This window comes from Nyctibius grandis, chromosome 3 (assembly GCF_013368605.1).
Source record: "Nyctibius grandis isolate bNycGra1 chromosome 3, bNycGra1.pri, whole genome shotgun sequence".
NCBI classification, from domain to species: Eukaryota; Metazoa; Chordata; class Aves; order Nyctibiiformes; family Nyctibiidae; genus Nyctibius; species Nyctibius grandis.
The window spans coordinates 80,364,249-80,380,911 of record NC_090660.1 but is presented as its reverse complement, the minus strand read 5'-3'; the positions used below and the strand labels follow the sequence as shown (position 1 = coordinate 80,380,911).

Here is a 16,663-nt window from a genome sequence, read left to right as displayed (position 1 = left end):
AGAAGTATAAAGAAACAAATCGAGCAAGATTGATGGAAATGCCTGGGTAGCTGACACTCAGCTCTTCTGTAAGCTTCCCACCCCTAAGGGGATGTCACAAGGAAAAAAAAACAAACAAGCAAAACCAACAAAATACACCCTCACACAGACAGAAATAATTTCTTAAAATTACTGTGCAGTTTTCTGATTCTTGTCATACAACCTTAATAAACTACAATGCCAAGAAAATTACTAAACAGCTAATTGCTGTCAAGGAAGCATGTTATTTTCAATACAGCTTTAAATATATTAAAAAAAAGGCACTGGTGTATCTCCAACACCCATATCATACTACTTTTCATACTCTTTCTACAATAACATCATATTAAAAGGCACAGAACCTATAAAGCTTGCAACATAATTTGTATTTTTGGGAAGCTTCTGGTGTGAACCTTGCAATCCACATGACATCTGTAAAGCATCAAAGGAAATTTCCCCATAAGGAACAAAAATGCAACAATGCTAAATGATATTCATTCTTTATAAAGTCAGGAACACTGAGATTTTAGTCTTGACAATTTAGCCCCAAACAGTGCAGACTGTAAGATAAGTTCCCCTAGAGTTCCTCTTCCCACTCCACCTCGCAAACAGATGTTCTAGTTCAAACTAATTAACTCAGGAAATGCTTAATCAATTCCTGTTTGACCAAATATGTACTCTTTACATATTTCCCAAGGACTGAGAAGCAAGACTGAGGTCTTTGACACTGCAAGACACATACTCCAACCTATCATGATTTTCTTAGCTCTTTTCTGAACCTTTAACATTTTATCAACACAATTTGTGAACTCCAGAACTTCATAGAATACCAAAGACAATAACCTAGAAGCAGTCATGATACTGCCCAAATAAAGAACTACAGTATTCTTCCACACTTAAAAAACAAAACCAAAAAACCCAAAGCTGACAGCCCTTTCATGTACTAATAAAATAAAGCACCATCATAAGAATCTTCTGAAATGCAAAAACCACCAAGACAAATTCTTGTTTACCTTGATTTCATTGAATAAAGCTGTGTAAGTTATAGTCTTAATGAAAGGAAGAAGCTATTTTAAAAATACAATGTTTTTAAAGGCTACATGTGCTGTATGGCAAATACATAAGCGGAATTTAAAATTTACTGATACTGGTTAGGTGTGCCAATCATATTGCATTTCAGCTGTAAGACAGTACTGGGTGTGTCACTAGCAGACATGATTCCCAGGAGGCATTACTTCAATAAGCTTAACATTAAATAGTATGTTTTATCCCCAAAACAAAAGTGACAAAGTAATTTTTAAGGGTTCATTTGCCATACTGAAAAAAATCACAATTTTCCACGTCCCAGAAAAAGAAATACCATTCATAAATTAAACATGCATAGACAATTAATCTGTACATGCAAAAGATTTCTGTCTGGCCACAAACAGTGGTGTCAAGTTCTGCTAGGCAAAACAGTTTGCATGTAGGGGTGGAGTTAGCCTGTTTGTTTAGCCTTAGGATAGGAAGAACCTACCCAATTTTTTCTCACGAAGATCTGATTACTTCTGACAGCTTACTAGAACTGCCCTGTCCCTCAAGAAATGTAAGATAGTGCTAAACTCTGTACTCTTACAAAATATGTATCGAACGTAGGATCTTAATATGATTCACTGTCAGAATATAAGCCTAACTACAATTTTTGTAGAATTAATTTTCCTTTTCCCAGTTCTTCAACATCAAGAACGTCAAATCCTATTTTCACGCAAGTGAATGAAGGTTTTCCTACTGACTACAATACAGAGTCACACGCTACTCTTGGACTCTCACTTGCTTCTCTAGGACTCAGAAATGATGCCCTTCTGCTATACTTCCATTAATGCTTATAACTGGCTGTGCTCTTCCTCTGTCCAGGCAGAAAAAGAAAACTCCCACAGCAGAGCTCAGCGGACACATCCTGATCTACGTGTACAAAGTAAGCCTCACTAACACTAACCTAGCTTCTGTTGATGATGCTGTGTTGTGCTCTCTCAGTAGTCCTTTGCTTGGAGAGCAGAGGAGGAGAATTCAAATTTAAAAAAGAAATAGTATAGCAAAAATGACTTAATAAGGGAGTCAATAAAATTTGGTTGCATTCTGCTCATACAAAATAAAAAATTATACTGCGATATTGAAGTTGAACTTTATATGAAATGAAGTTCAAGAATCATTCCTTTATGGAACTAAACACCTTAGAGACCCAGTTCGTTTAGTCTTCGCCTTCAACACAAATGCACCAAACAGCTCCATATGCCTATCAGGCAGCAGTTCAAGAGTGCCACCTAAAGAGCAAGAGGGAAACTGCATGCCTGTATATTTTAACCACTTCTGGCTGTTAACACTAGCCAGCAAATCATCGTTTCTTGCCCCTTCACAGAAAACAGGTACCATGATTCTACAGAAAGAAGCACTGTGTGATTAAATTGCCCCCCTCCAATATACATATAATGCATCCTTGATATTGTGCAATGTAATTGTAATTCTACTATTAAGCCTCACTACTTCTCTGCCAAATCTGGAATTACAACAATCTAGGCAAAAATGGAACATTTCACTTAATAGGTAAAAAAAACCCAAAATTACAGTTTGCCTTAGGGCAAACTGCAGCAGCTTGTTCTTACAGCAAGAACTGAAATTTAACCTGGTCAAAAAAGTGTGTAGGCTCTTAAATATTTGCCAAGGAAAAAAAAAAAAAAAAAAAAATCACATGATCTCTTAACATTCCATTTGAAAGATTGCCCTCGAAACAATACATGTGCAACACTGTGCTCAGTAAATCAGTTCACTAACAACCCAGAAGGAAGAGCATGACATTTTACAGCACCAGCTCTGCCTGACTTAGGTACAACAGAATTGCAGTTCTCATGCTATGGCTTTTCATTTTACTGGTTACATCGTTAAGTGTAGCAAAAGAAATGCATCTTGTTTTGTCCTAATGAAAGTTATTTTTATAAAATTTTAAAAGCACTTATATTTTGTAAAATAATTCTAGCTGCAATTAGCTATAGCCTAAATTATAAGATGCTTTAAAGTTTAAAATCTGTGTCACTACAGTATTAACTATTCTTACTCTCTGACTTAGGATGTTGACTGTTAGTGTCTCAGTCCCTGCTCTGATATAATTTGGTAGGTATTTCAATAGAACCCTACATATTTCCCCCTCACACCTCAATACTGAGGCTGAGATGATTAAGTGCAAAATTGTGACCAATTTGAGACACTTAACTCTTCCATGTTGTAACTGCTCCTACACCTCTTTGCTTCAACATAACTCCTGACGAACTTGTTCTCAGAAGTAAATGCCAAGTAGCTAAAAGAAAGAATTGCTAGGTCTCAGGTAGAACTCCTAGAAGAGAGACACACCCATCTGTGAGAAGACTGGTTAGTATGACCAGCAAGAAATCATAAGGACTGTTCAGCAAAGACAAGAAGAGAACATAAATTCTTTAGAACAGAGAAGTGAGAAGGACTGCAGGCAGAAACACACTCATCACATCCATACTGTTAAAAACTGGAAATTGTGTAGGCAGTTAAGTGAGGTTATGAGCCAAGCTAACATTCACTGCCTCTCAGCAGAGATCATTATCTGGGAGCTATGCCAATCAGAAGTCATCTATTTCCAGTTAACAGCATGTGTTAACAGAGAGAACCTGTGCAAACATCTCTCCATATATTAACTGCTATTTGGCTTGGTCACATCACAAGTCTTCCTCCAAGCTTCCGAAGAGGAAATGGAAGACTACAGAATACAAGGTAGTAAATCCAGTGAGTAACTGACTGGTAAAAATAAATAAAACTTCCTCGTTAACAAGTGAAGACCAAAACCTGTACCTCCTCACAAACCAATACAGACTGCAATTAGAAACTCTATCAAACAGGGAAGACTTTCCCAGACAGCAGAGATTCATCACTGAAGTAAGAAACATGCCTTCAAACTATCTTAGCTGACTTGTTTTACTGTGGTTTGCAGACCTACTTGTTTGCCATTCATCAGCAGGTGTTAATTCAACTTCTGCATTTCGGCCACCTTGTGCCTTCTCCACATTGTTTTGAATGACATCCTTCTCTAACCAGCCTTTCCACCTCTTCTTTCTTCCCCATATCACTATTTCTCTCTCACACTGATCAATGTTTCACATACTAATCCACCTCTCTGCCTGTGGTAACATTCACTTGTTATCATGCTATGCCTGTCCAACCTAATCCCCCTTGCTTCTGATAAAAATAATTTCCTTTTGCTCACATTCATCTTATGCCGTTTTCCAGAACTGCAGAAGATGACCCTTTCCTGTATTCTCACACCCCATTCATTTGTGCTTCTGAAATATAAACAGACTCTGATTACATCACAGTTATCTATGACACACCCATAACCTGATGATTCTCTATAGGCTCTCATTTCTCACAATGACCTAAATCACTATTACCAGATTTTACAATTCTGAGAAAACACACGAAGAGAGAGCAGCAGGAACAAAAAAGCTGAAGTCTGATGCAAGGCAAAGAAAAACAAAGATCTTCACCATTCAGGGCAACCCAGCAACCCTCTTCCTATTACAATGTGTTTCTTCATTTAACACGAAGAGTAACAGAGTCCTGTGATTTGTTGAAACATATGGAAGGTAGAGATGTAATTAAAGACAGCCAACATGGCTTCACAAACAGCAAATTGTGCCTGAATAACCTAGTGAACCTCTACGATAGAGTGACTGCATCAGTGGACAAGGGAAAACCTACTGATGTCATCTACCTGGACTTCTACAAGGCCTTTGATACAGTCCCCCACAACAGTTTTGCCACTATGTTGGACAGATATGGATTTGACAGATGGACTGTTAGATAGATAAGAAACTGGATGGCCGCGTCCAAAGGTTACAGTCAATGGCTCAATGTCTCAGTGAAAAACAGTAATGAGTGGTGTCCCTCAAGGGTCTGTTCTGGGACTGATACTATTAAATATCTTCAGCAATGATGTACATAGTGGGACTGAGTGCACCCTCAGCAGGTCTGCAGATGACACCAAGCTGACTGGTGCAGCTGACACGCTTCACAGAAGGTATGCTATACAAGGGACCTTGACAGGCTTGAGAAGTGGGCCCAGGTGAATGAAGTTCAACAAGGCCAAGTGCAAGGTCCTGCACCTGGGTCGGGGCAACCCTGTTTATCAACACAGGCTGGGGGATGAAGGAATTGAGAGCAGCCCTGCAGAGGAGGACTTCAGCGTACTGGTGGATGAAAAAGCTAGACATGAGCTGGCAATGTGAGCTTGCAGCCCAGAAGGCCCACTGTATCCTGGACTGCACCAAAAGAAGCATGGCCAGCAGGTCAAGGGAGGTGATTCTGCCCCTCTACTCTGCTTTGCTGAGACCCCACCTGGAGTACTGCATCTAGCTGTTGAAGCCCTCAGCACAGGAAAGACATGGACCTGTTGGAGCGAGTCCAGAGGAAGGCTGCGAAGATGATCAGAGAACTGGCATACCTCTCCCATGAAGAAAGGCTGAGAGGGTTGGGGTTGTTCAGCCTCAAGAACAGAAGGCTCTGGGGAGACCTTATTGCAGCCTTTCAATACTTAAAGGAAGCTTGTAAGAATATGGAGAGAGGGTTTTTACCAAGGCCTGTAGTGACAGGACAAGAGGCAATGGTTTTAAACTGAAAGAAGGTAGGTTGAATTGGATATAAGGAAGAATTTTTTTTTTTTTTTATGAAGGTGGTGAGACATTGGAACAGGTTACCCAGAGAAGTTGTGGATGCCTCATCATTGAAAGTGTTCAAGGTCAGGTTGGATGGGGCTTTGAGCAACCTGATCTAGTGAAAGATGTCCTTGCCCATGGCAGGGGAGAAATGGACTGGATGATCTTTAAAAGTCCCTTTGAAACCAAACCATTTGATGATTTCAAAGGCTTTCATCTTGACTTCTCAACTTCTCCCATTCATTTTCCACAGTTCTAATGTTCACAGAGTTTCAATTTATTTAGTCTTCCCCATGTCCTATCCTCTACGAGGGCTGCTGCTGGGAACTCCTAGTATTACGAAATTCATATGTACATGAACTTGAACTTGTCTTTTAGTAAAACACATTGCAAAAGGAATGAAAGGATTGATTCCACAACTGCCCCCACATAAAATACGTGCACTGGCAACAAGAGCAGCAGCACTGGCAACTTCCAATTGGTTCTGTTCCATCTTCAAGTTTGTTGCTTCACAGTCATCCTTCCTTTCTTCCAAATACACTATTTTGTCCTATCACATCCCCTTCAGCCCCTGCTTCTTCTAATTTTTGCTCTTAAACTGCAGAGGATCTTTATCAGAGATCTTTTAATCAAACAAAGCTTTTCCATTGCATGTGTTTTCTCTTTTCATTGTGTCATCTCACAATTAAAGAATTCTAATGCTTGTTTAACTGAGTCCCACAACCCAGCTATTTTTTGTTGGTTTGCTCAAGTCATTCCCTCCTTTCCCTCCATAGAAAACTTGTTTTTTCAGTAATAGAAAGATTATCTTTGTCCTCTCAGCTTACGTTCCTACTCCTTGCATGATCTTGTCCTTAACATTGGAGACTGAAGGGCTCATTCTCTTCAAGTTCCAGTCGCTTCACCAATTTCACATCACATTCTTGTTTCCCCTAAAACAGGCTTTTCTGGCTCCATTTCTTAAGACTATAAATATACTATAACCACTTCCATCTTAAAAGTCCTAATAATCTTTGTGTGAGCAACAGGTCCTCCTGGGCCCCTACTGAGACAGCCTCCACAAGAAAGCTAGAGACTGTCTAAAGAACACATCAAGGCCAATGACTTGTCCTTACTCAGCTAAGAGAGAGACGGTTGCTGTGTGAGCATAACAGCAGAGTTATGAAAAAATATGCTGCTCTGGCATGCAAAGCATTTGCTTTGAAGATAAGCAAGTGCTTGCTTAATTTGAGCTCAGTAGAGGTACAAAGGTTAAAGTCAAATTATTTGACTTAGGAAGCCTGTAAGGTAAGTAATACATAATCAGTGTGACTAGATAACCTAAGGGGAGTTTTGGAGATCTTTTGTGCGTTAGAACCTTGTAGGGCAACCTGTACCTGGGTAACCATACCAGTAACACCAGATACGGCTGAAGTTACCTAGATAACTATCAGAAACATCAATTTTGGGTACAGACTGGACAAAATGGGGACCAATGGAGAAAACAAAATCAGAGTGATGTTGCTTATTTGAGAGGAGAGTGGGCAGAAGTGATGAAAAAAGGCCCAGAAAATGGCGTGGCAAGGGGTCAGAGGAAAAAGGAGAAATGGGATATAAAAATCAGTCAGTGCATAAAAGAGGGTGTGATTTTCTGACAGTAGAAGCATAGATGCCTACAAACAGTACTGAAGCTGACTTGTAGACCAAAGACTGCTTCAGGAGACCGGAGCAGGGGGGAGATGGTGGTGAAATTGTTGACAAACTCACGGACTCTGCCTCCAGTCTGTGGCTGAAAGACTTAGTACAAGTGGGTCAAGCAAGGAGGGACGGAACCACATCCTCATGCTACATGGTGGCAGAAGAGAGGTGTGACAAAGCTGTAATTCGTACTTGTGGGTAACTTGTAAGACTTAAGAGCTAAAAACTAAAAATCACTAGTTTTATGTAATTAATAAAGCTGTGTATACCCATGAGTTCTTTCAGAATGTCCCTCCTCTTCCTCACAAACTTAAGCTGTTGTTTTTCTTCACCTTATACAGCCTTCACCTAATCTGATACTCATTTTTATAGGAAGAAGTCTTCTTCAATCACCAATGATATAACTGCAATCACATTGTTGTATTTTTTATGTTTTCTCTCAGTGCTCCTTGGTGCTTCTCAAACCTCTGTAAAATTGCACTACTTTTCTTCAATTCCTTCATTTCTTTTTTGAGATAATCTGCACTGACTATCCCCCAGCAAAATATCAGTAACAGCCTTGATCACAGCAGCACTTTCACTGAACTCTAGTAATCTACATCTACGGCTTTCTTGTTGCTGTTGTAGAGCACTGGTTTCTGCTCCCTTATTTGTGCTCATTCATGTGTTGTCTCTTGAGTATTTTAAGATAGGAAAGGGAAGAGGGAAAGTATCCATCCTTTTGTGTTAAGAGGGAAGATCCTGTCACAACTGGCTTGTGGTCTGTGGCAGAGGCCTCTTTCTTTTATTTCCACAAATTGCAGGAAATTATGCCTAATGTTTTATCCTTTAAGTCTTTTCACTTTTACAAAGAAAAAAATTGTTCCAACCACTTCTGCATATTCTGTAACTTTTTAATCTATTTATATCTAGTTTTATCACTTTATGTCCTTCGCTGTTATTTCAACATTAGAAAACGCATCCTTGCCTACTCCAATGTTCCTTAAACATTAATTATGCTTATAAAAGGTTGTAGCGAGGTGGGTGTTGGTCTCTTCTCCCAAGTGAAAAGTGATAGGACAAGAGGAAACGGCCTCAGGTTGCATCAGGGGAGGTTTAGATTGGGCATCTGGGCAAGAACAACCCCATGTACCAGTACAAGTTGGGGACAGACCTGTTGGAGAGCAGCGTAGGGGAAAGGGACCTGGGGGTCCTAGTGGACAGCAGGATGACCATGAGCCAGCAGTGTGCCCTTGTGGCCAAGAAGGCCAATGGCATCCTGGCGTGTATTAGAAGGGGTGTGGTTAGCAGGTCAAGAGAGGTTCTCCTCCCCCTCTACTCTGCCCTGGTGAGGCCGCATCTGGAATATTGTGTCCAGTTCTGGGCCCCTCAGTTCAAGAAGGACAGGGAACTGCTAGAGAGAGTCCAGCGCAGAGCCACGAAGATGATTAAGGGAGTGGAACATCTCCCTTATGAGGAGAGGCTGAGGGAGCTGGGTCTCTTTAGCTTGGAGAAGAGGAGACTGAGGGGTGACCTCATTAATGTTTATAAATATGGAAAGGGCAAGTGTCATGAGGATGGAGCCAGGCTCTTCTCAGTGACATCCCTTGACAGGACAAGGGGCAATGGGTGCAAGCTGGAACACAGGAGGTTCCACATAAATATGAGGAAAAACTTCTTTATGGTGAGGGTGACCGAACACTGTAACAGGCTGCCCAGAGAAGTTGTGGAGTCTCCTTCTCTGGAGACATTCAAAACCCGCCTGGACGCGTTCCTGTGTGATATGGTCTAGGCAATCCTGCTCCGGCAGGGGGATTGGACTAGATGATCTTTCGAGGTCCCTTCCAATCCCTAACATTCTGTGATTCTGTGATCAGAAAAAATTTCTTCACCGAAAGGGTTGTCAAACATTGGAACAGGCTGCCCAGGGAAGTGGTTGAGTCACCATCCCTGGAGGTATTTAAAAGACGTGTAGATGTGGTGCTTAGGGACATGGTTTAGCGGTGGGCTTGGCAGCGCTAGGTTAATGGTTGGACTTGATAAACTTAAAGGTCTTTTCCAACCAAAACAGTTCTGTGATTCTAAATACAGGATAAATTCAAAACACTGCCCTTCTGAAGCTTACAGGAAAAAAAATGCAAGTGAAACAGACCACAGAGACTTATAGGACTAGCACAACATAAATAATGAAATAAAGTATGAATGTCAACATTAAATGGAAACTTACCCTGCTTGTGGGTTCACCATTCCCAATGAGTTTTTATGAGCTGGTGATAATGTCTGAATTTTGCTCCCACTGGATCCAGACGAAGGTAGTGCTTTACCTGAAGAGGCACCTTGCAGTTGAAACCAAGCATGGAAACATAAGAAAAAGTAAGATTTTGCTGTTGGAATGATACAATTCATTATATATATTTTTAGTAGTAAAGTCCAAAACAAGAGTTTTAGAAATATCAAGATATGAACAAGTGTCAAGATACTAGGAAAAAGCGAGTATGCGTATTTTCTGTAAATTTCTGGAAAAAAATGAGATTGCTCTATTCTAATAAAAAACATTGGATCTCAATTACTTTCTTCAGAAAGGAAAAGGAAAGCAAAGTAGTCTAGAATGTCAAAGTATGTACAAGCAGAACATGTTTGATATCTGATATCTGAAATCAGATAAGACTGGTGTTTGCATAATTATCATATACATGGCTTGAGTATGTATTTTCACCATTTCATGATCATATTCAGCATACAAATTAGTTACAGAATTAAGCAACAAAAATTCTCAGGTGAGAGATCAGTGTTAGATACACTTATGCATTACTACACAGAATGATTTTGCAGGTTCAATTCAGGGAAAAAGCCTAATTTGACTCGATACATAAATCACAAGAGGATCCTATGTGCTCAGGTCTTGCTGGATAGATGCCAATCAGTGCCCCTTCCAACTTTATAAATGAGTTTTTACAAATCACTATATCAATTTCAACAATAAAGTACACAGCCATCATATATGTAAGTCAAAAAAAATCATGTCAGAATAACGTTGATTAAAAAAAATTGTGTTATGAAAAACAGATGCCATCTTATCAACTCATGTAACGCGGAGCTCCTCCTACAATTTTTTTTACTTTGTCAGTTTAAATCAGTGGGCAATGCTGTAGAAATTTTTCCAGATATTAAAATTATACTACTTTTACTGTATAGTTTGAGAACTAATATTTAGAAAGGAAATGGAAAATTCATAACATTTATTTCATACCTACAACAGTTTTGCTAACACCACTTGGCTGTGGTAAGCGTGATGATGGTGATGGTGTTGATCCCACAGAAGGCATCTTCTTAATTGCAGCAGGTTTGTACTGTAACAAAATACAACCTAGAAATTTAAGCAATTAAATCAAACTATATAACACGATAGGTACTTATCTCAGGTACTGTGGGAAAACAACAATTACCTACTAGGTAAACTGCTTCTGGTACAGGATCATGCAAATGGTTTCCACTAGTCTGCTTGCTTATACATACAGATAATCCAGTAGGAAAGGTTATCTAACTTTACTCAGTGGTTTTGTTTTTTCATTTAAGTGCATGTCTTTGTATCTTCTGCTTTTCTACAGCTTTTCTCATCTTTTTCCATAGCTGTCTCATGAGCTTAGCATTATCACCTCATTACCAGTTAATTTTAAAAAGAATACTCAAGGGCAGGATCATTTGTGCCTTTCAGATCTTACTTTCACCTGTGTGCTCTGGACCAGTCCCAGCACTGATTCAGAATACAGTGCAAGAATCATTAACTGCTTATGTCTGTTTAACACTTCACAGGTTCCAGAAAAATGAGCATTATCACTAAATGAAAACACACCTACACTTTAATCCTTCATTTGTTTCCACTGTAAGTTAACTACTGCAGCTCTTACCTTAATATGCCTGTATTCCTTTAAGCCTCTAACTAGCCAAAATTTTGCTGTCAGTTGTCCTATAGGCATGTACCTTTGTTTGTTCACTTAAGGAACAGTCTTAAATTGGATTTAGAAAACTTGCACAACAGAAATTCAACTTCCTTTACAAACACTGCATCTCTACCCTCTGCTGGTACCCTCACCCATCATTTTCACAAATCTCTGAATTATATTTATGACTGTTTTGGGCTTTACAACTGCTGCCATCTGATTTGTGGATCTCTGCAACTCTGTAAGAAAGCAAAAACCTCTTCCATGCTTAGTGTCTAATTTCAGTCTAGTGCAAATAGTAAAATTACAGAATAAAAGTTAATTCTGTTTAAGAGCAATTCACTATTTAACAAGCTTGATTTGATGTCAAATGCAAGTTACAAGTTAGAAAAATGTTGTAGTTCACCTGTGTTCGAGTAGGAAGCTTCCCTTTGGTATCAGCTGCCAATTTTCCCTTATTAGTAATACGTGCTGCTTGTTCCTTACAGAAATTGATGTGTCTGTCAGCTGCATTTTCATTAAATCTCCTCTGACAATATGGACACTGAATGTAATCTTAAAAACATAAAAACCTAACATTAATAATGTTTTTTAAAAAATAAAGTGTTTTAAAGTCTTTTAAAGACCAGCCCCAGCCCCACCCCCAGAGAAAATTAGGGGCTCTTGAATCTGAAAATGAAATATATATTGCTGGGGAAAAGAATGCTGTCCACATCTGTGGACAAAAATCTGTTTCCTCTGGCAGTTTTTAGAGGACTGAGAAATACTAACTGCAATACTGGAAATGATCATTAAAAAAATTGGAAATTTAACAAAAAAATAATCAGAGGAAATCCAGCCAAAATTAAGAGACATCTATAGAGACATGCAAAACAGGGTAATTGGTGGCTCTATTATTTTTCAAGATTAATGTAGTCACATTACAAACAGTACTATTTGCAGGAAATATTATTACTAGCATTGGGGAAAAAAACAGGAAGGCTATGTTTAAAATACTAAAAGATCCCACATCTTATGCTGGAAATATACCCCCTGGAATACCTCTTGGAGAGTAAAATGTTTGGATTGCAGTTTCAGATAGACATTTTAGTGTCTAGAGACATGGATGCTGAATTCCCCAATACAATATTCAAAATCATGTAAACACAAGCTTCAGAAGAGCTGGACACTGGCAAAGCAGGTTAAATTAGCATGTTCCCAGGTGATTTTAGAAATGTATTGAAAAAAATGAGGAGAGATTCAACAGCCACTGCCTCCAAGATAACAGTTAGATATTATACAATCCAAAGTAAGATTTCGATTACATGTTACTACTCCAAGTGTAGCAGATCTGGCTTAAGTAGTTATCCCTTTAAATTAACAAAGAATTTTGATTAAGTCAAATGATGGAGTGGCCACCAAACCATGAACTGTGACCCAAGAAGTGTAAGCAAGGGACACAGGAAGAACATAGGAATCCTTCACAGAAGTGACAGCATGGGAATCTCATGTGATAACAACGATTTTTTATTTATTTATTTTACATAAACTCCACTACTGTCACAATACTCAAACAAACTATTCTGAAGAGACAGAAACTCAGAAGAAAAATAACTATAATGTCTGTATGGTCAAACCAAGATAGGCCCAAACAAAGTCTTTTTTTTTTAAAAAAAGAAAGATAAAAAAAGCAAAACAGATTAATGAAGCAGCTATGTAAGCCCCTAGATAAGAAAAGACATTTCTAGCTAGGGCACAGCTCAGTTCCCACAGAAGACTTTCAAAGCCCACTAAAGTAAATGGATCAGGCTGTAGAGGATTAATGTACACTCTTTTAAAAATCAGGGATTGTATCTTCATCCTTTTGTAAAATGCTTAGCGCCAGTCAGCCACCTGGCTGTGTGGAAGTACTGTTTGTACTGTCCAGAAGAACTGTTAGGATTCAATGTAAGCTTTATAAAATACAAACTGATAAAAATAAGTGGGCAGTACACACATGCAGTCAAGTTCAATGCAAATGGGGTGACTTAAGGTCCTTCTTAATATCCTGAGGCTATTCCCCACTTCTTCTAAGGAAAAGGTGGAACAAGAGATCAAAGAACCAGCAATACTGCTCATTTGTAAACTCAAAGCATGCAACTGAGTAGGAAATATTAAACAGAATTCTTTTATTTTAAAGGAAAAAGAATTGCAGCTAGTTAGAAATAGGCATGCCAAAGACAGAACTGAGTAGGAGAGGATGGATATACTTCACGATACCAAACATTAATTCTCCCACTCTCCTACACATAAAGTGGAAAAGGAGCAAGGGTAGCTGCCCCTGCTCTATTTTTGTTCTGTTCTGTTTGTGGGATGAGAATCCACTGATCAATTTGTGCATCTTCTCTTCATTCCTGGTTCCCTCCTCCTAAGTCTTACCCACTGCAGCAGCAGTCTTACCCATTCCTGAAGCCAGAAGACTACAAACAGTAAAACTCAGCTTGGAAAAAGTAAAAAACAGAACGAAGAGAAACAGAGGCCCAATACGTTTCTCTTCCCTTTACCTCCTACCTGCTTTCAAGCAGGCTGAATAGAGTTAATTCCTTCACTTCAAACTCATTTGTGGTCTCTGGAACCAAGGGAGCATCATTTTAGTAGCTTTCCAAGCTAGATTTAGTTCCGGGCTCTTCTGCTTGTAATTCAGAACCTATAACTAGATTATTAATGATCCTTTCCTTACAAGAGCCTTATGTTTCTTATCCACAGCATTAGCTATTGGTTTTACTTTACTTTCAAATGCATATGGCATTTCTAGATAGAGCGTACTGAATGCTGAATAATACAACTTCACTTCTTATTATGAATGCTGTCACGGTTTAAAGCTGGGCCAGCTATTAAACCTGCGCGGGGAGACCCCATTGGATCCTAATACTGGACTAACATGTTCCCTGTAGAGAAACAAGGTAGGGAACACTCACGTCCTCACTTGACCACTGACAGGCAGAAGCAAACAGATGATTTTTTCTGTTTTTCCCAATCTTTCTGAAAATAGCCACTGAGCTGATCAAATGGTTTAGCTCTTAGGACAAGAGGAAGAAATATATTCTCCAACCTATTATCACATCATAGAAGTTAACTGAAAAGTATATTTCCTTCTCACTATCATCAGACTGCTTCAACACTTTACCCAGCCTCAGTTCTGAAGGTACCCAAGGACTGTTACTCCCTTGTTAATACAAATCCCACACATCTCACATGCCCAGAACACAACTACTCCCACCATATGAGGAAGGATCACACGCACACTACACACACACTGCACACATGATATCAAATGTGAATTCAGGACAAAATGGGAGAGACTACATTTGAAGAACGTAGTTAATGTGCATTCCTATAACGCAGATAGATTGTGGGTGTCCAGCATCAACAGCTAATTAAAAAGGTAGTCTGCTCTTTCTGAGCAGTTTCACTGCTATGGACAGAAAGAAGGTGTTGAAACAATTTGTCCAGCCTATGGTTTGTAAAACAGTAGCAAGCTGCAAGTTGGCCACAACTACCTCTTGATGCATTAAAAACAAAGTCATGGGCTTTGAAACCTACACAGCATGCTAGCCACCCAGACCCACAGTCACAAACCAGCATACGCACAGGGATAGTCAGAGAGTCATCTTCAAGAACTTGTGAATATTGTATTCCAGCAAATTCCTTTCCAATTCAATTTTTTACAAATTAACTTTAAAAAAAAAAAAATCTCTAAAGAACTCAATTTTTTTACATACCAGGGTCATATGATGGTGGAGGTGGTGGAGGGAGTTTTCCACCATCTTTAAGATTAAGTCCTTTGGCTGCTCGTATAGTTGCTATAAATTCCTCGTGCTTTCGTCTCCAGTTGGAAGGCTTTTTGGGTGGTTCTGGCTAAGAAGCCAAAAAAGAAAGAGCTTTATATGTTTGAAGCTTACTTCAAGCTAAGTACATGCCTTATTTTAGCACCCAACATTACAGTTAGATCAACTAGGATCTGGAAGAAATCTAAGTATCACAAATTGCCAGCAGAAATAAGCCTTATTATAATGCATATAGATCTTGCCTAAAATGTTCATACGCAGATTAAATTATAACATACCCGTGGCTTAAGAGGTTTTACTGTGGGAATGTCAGTTCCTTCCGCTCTCTGTCGGCTGGAATCAAATGTCTTCCTTTTCTTGGCAGAAGTTTTTTGGCAAATGGGTCCATGCTTTTTCTACAAGCAGAAATAAAACAAAGGGAGAATATAGAACTTAGTTTTGAAAATAGAAGTTATTAACATGTTATTTTCCTCTTTCTCAATATGCCAATGAGCAAACAAGGCCCAGCTCTTGATGAATAAGATCAGACTGCTTTCACACAAATATTTATGCCAGCCACTACTTTTAGAACAGAACTACAGGAATTCACAAATGCATCTATATGGTCACAAAAACTTACACAATGAGGAAGAAAAATAGGAGACATCTGTATTAGCTCCTTGCAAATAAAAATTTGATGGTAGGTAGACAGCATTTGCATTGAGTGGCAAGACAAATAAGAAGTGTCAGAAATCCATATTCATATTTAAGGACAGACCAATTTCTATTCAGACTGGAGAACACAGTATTCTGAAGACGGCTAAAAAACCATCATTTACTATCTGAGACTGCATTATGCTAGGGATTACATCTACAGAAGCAAGGAATGATTCTGTGACCCTAGAGAAGATGCTTTTAGAAGCATGTATTTTCAGAAAGTGATGGGATGCTGAAATAAAATTAACCTCCTTCTAAGGAGCTTCAAAATGCAGACAACTGGAATCAATCATTATTTGGGAAAAAAAAGTATAAAGAAACCACCAACACCAAGCATCTAGTTCTACTTTATTTAGCTATACTGACCATTGCATCCCATATCAACTTATCAGATCTAAAAGCCAACAGTGCTCATACCACTTACCAGTGCTACTGGAAAGAAAGTCCTTCCACAAATCCTACACGGCAGCAGATCTCCAGTTTGCACTGTAACCTCACCTTAAAAAAAACAAAAAACAAAAAAACAAACATACTTCTATAAGAAAATTTGTTCAAATCCGTGATAAAAACTTCCTCCTAGATTGCCAACCTCATATACTTAGCAATAACAACAGTTGCTGCTGTAAAAGTATACATCCTTTGAACTATGCAGAGACTGTGCAGATCAGAAAGGAAAAGATGATACACAAGACCTTACGTACTTTTGGAAGCAGTCAGGCCCAGTAACATGTCAGCATCAATTCTGATAATTCACAATACCAAACTCTGCACCTTTAAAGGGATGCCTGTATGTCAACATGCAAATAACAGATTCATTGCAAGTCACATCAACAGCCCA

General features: G+C 38.9%; 1 protein-coding gene across 3 annotated transcripts in view; it reads right to left on the bottom strand.

Moving 5' to 3' along the window:
• ZC2HC1A (zinc finger C2HC-type containing 1A) overlaps nucleotides 1-16,663 on the bottom strand; it is a 40,170-nt gene that overhangs the window by 11,479 nt on the left and 12,028 nt on the right. For 2 of the 3 annotated variants that reach the window (XM_068396468.1, XM_068396469.1), the window contains exons 2-7: nucleotides 16,250-16,323; nucleotides 15,408-15,524; nucleotides 15,064-15,199; nucleotides 11,730-11,878; nucleotides 10,633-10,732; nucleotides 9,610-9,718 (exon numbers count right to left, since the gene is read on the bottom strand). In XM_068396468.1, the coding sequence (XP_068252569.1) occupies nucleotides 9,610-9,718; nucleotides 10,633-10,732; nucleotides 11,730-11,878; nucleotides 15,064-15,199; nucleotides 15,408-15,524; nucleotides 16,250-16,323 (685 nt within the window). Of the gene's footprint in view, nucleotides 1-9,609; nucleotides 9,719-10,632; nucleotides 10,750-11,729; nucleotides 11,879-15,063; nucleotides 15,200-15,407; nucleotides 15,525-16,249; nucleotides 16,324-16,663 lie in introns of all 3 variants that reach the window. The other variant, XM_068396470.1, reaches the window with a different exon arrangement.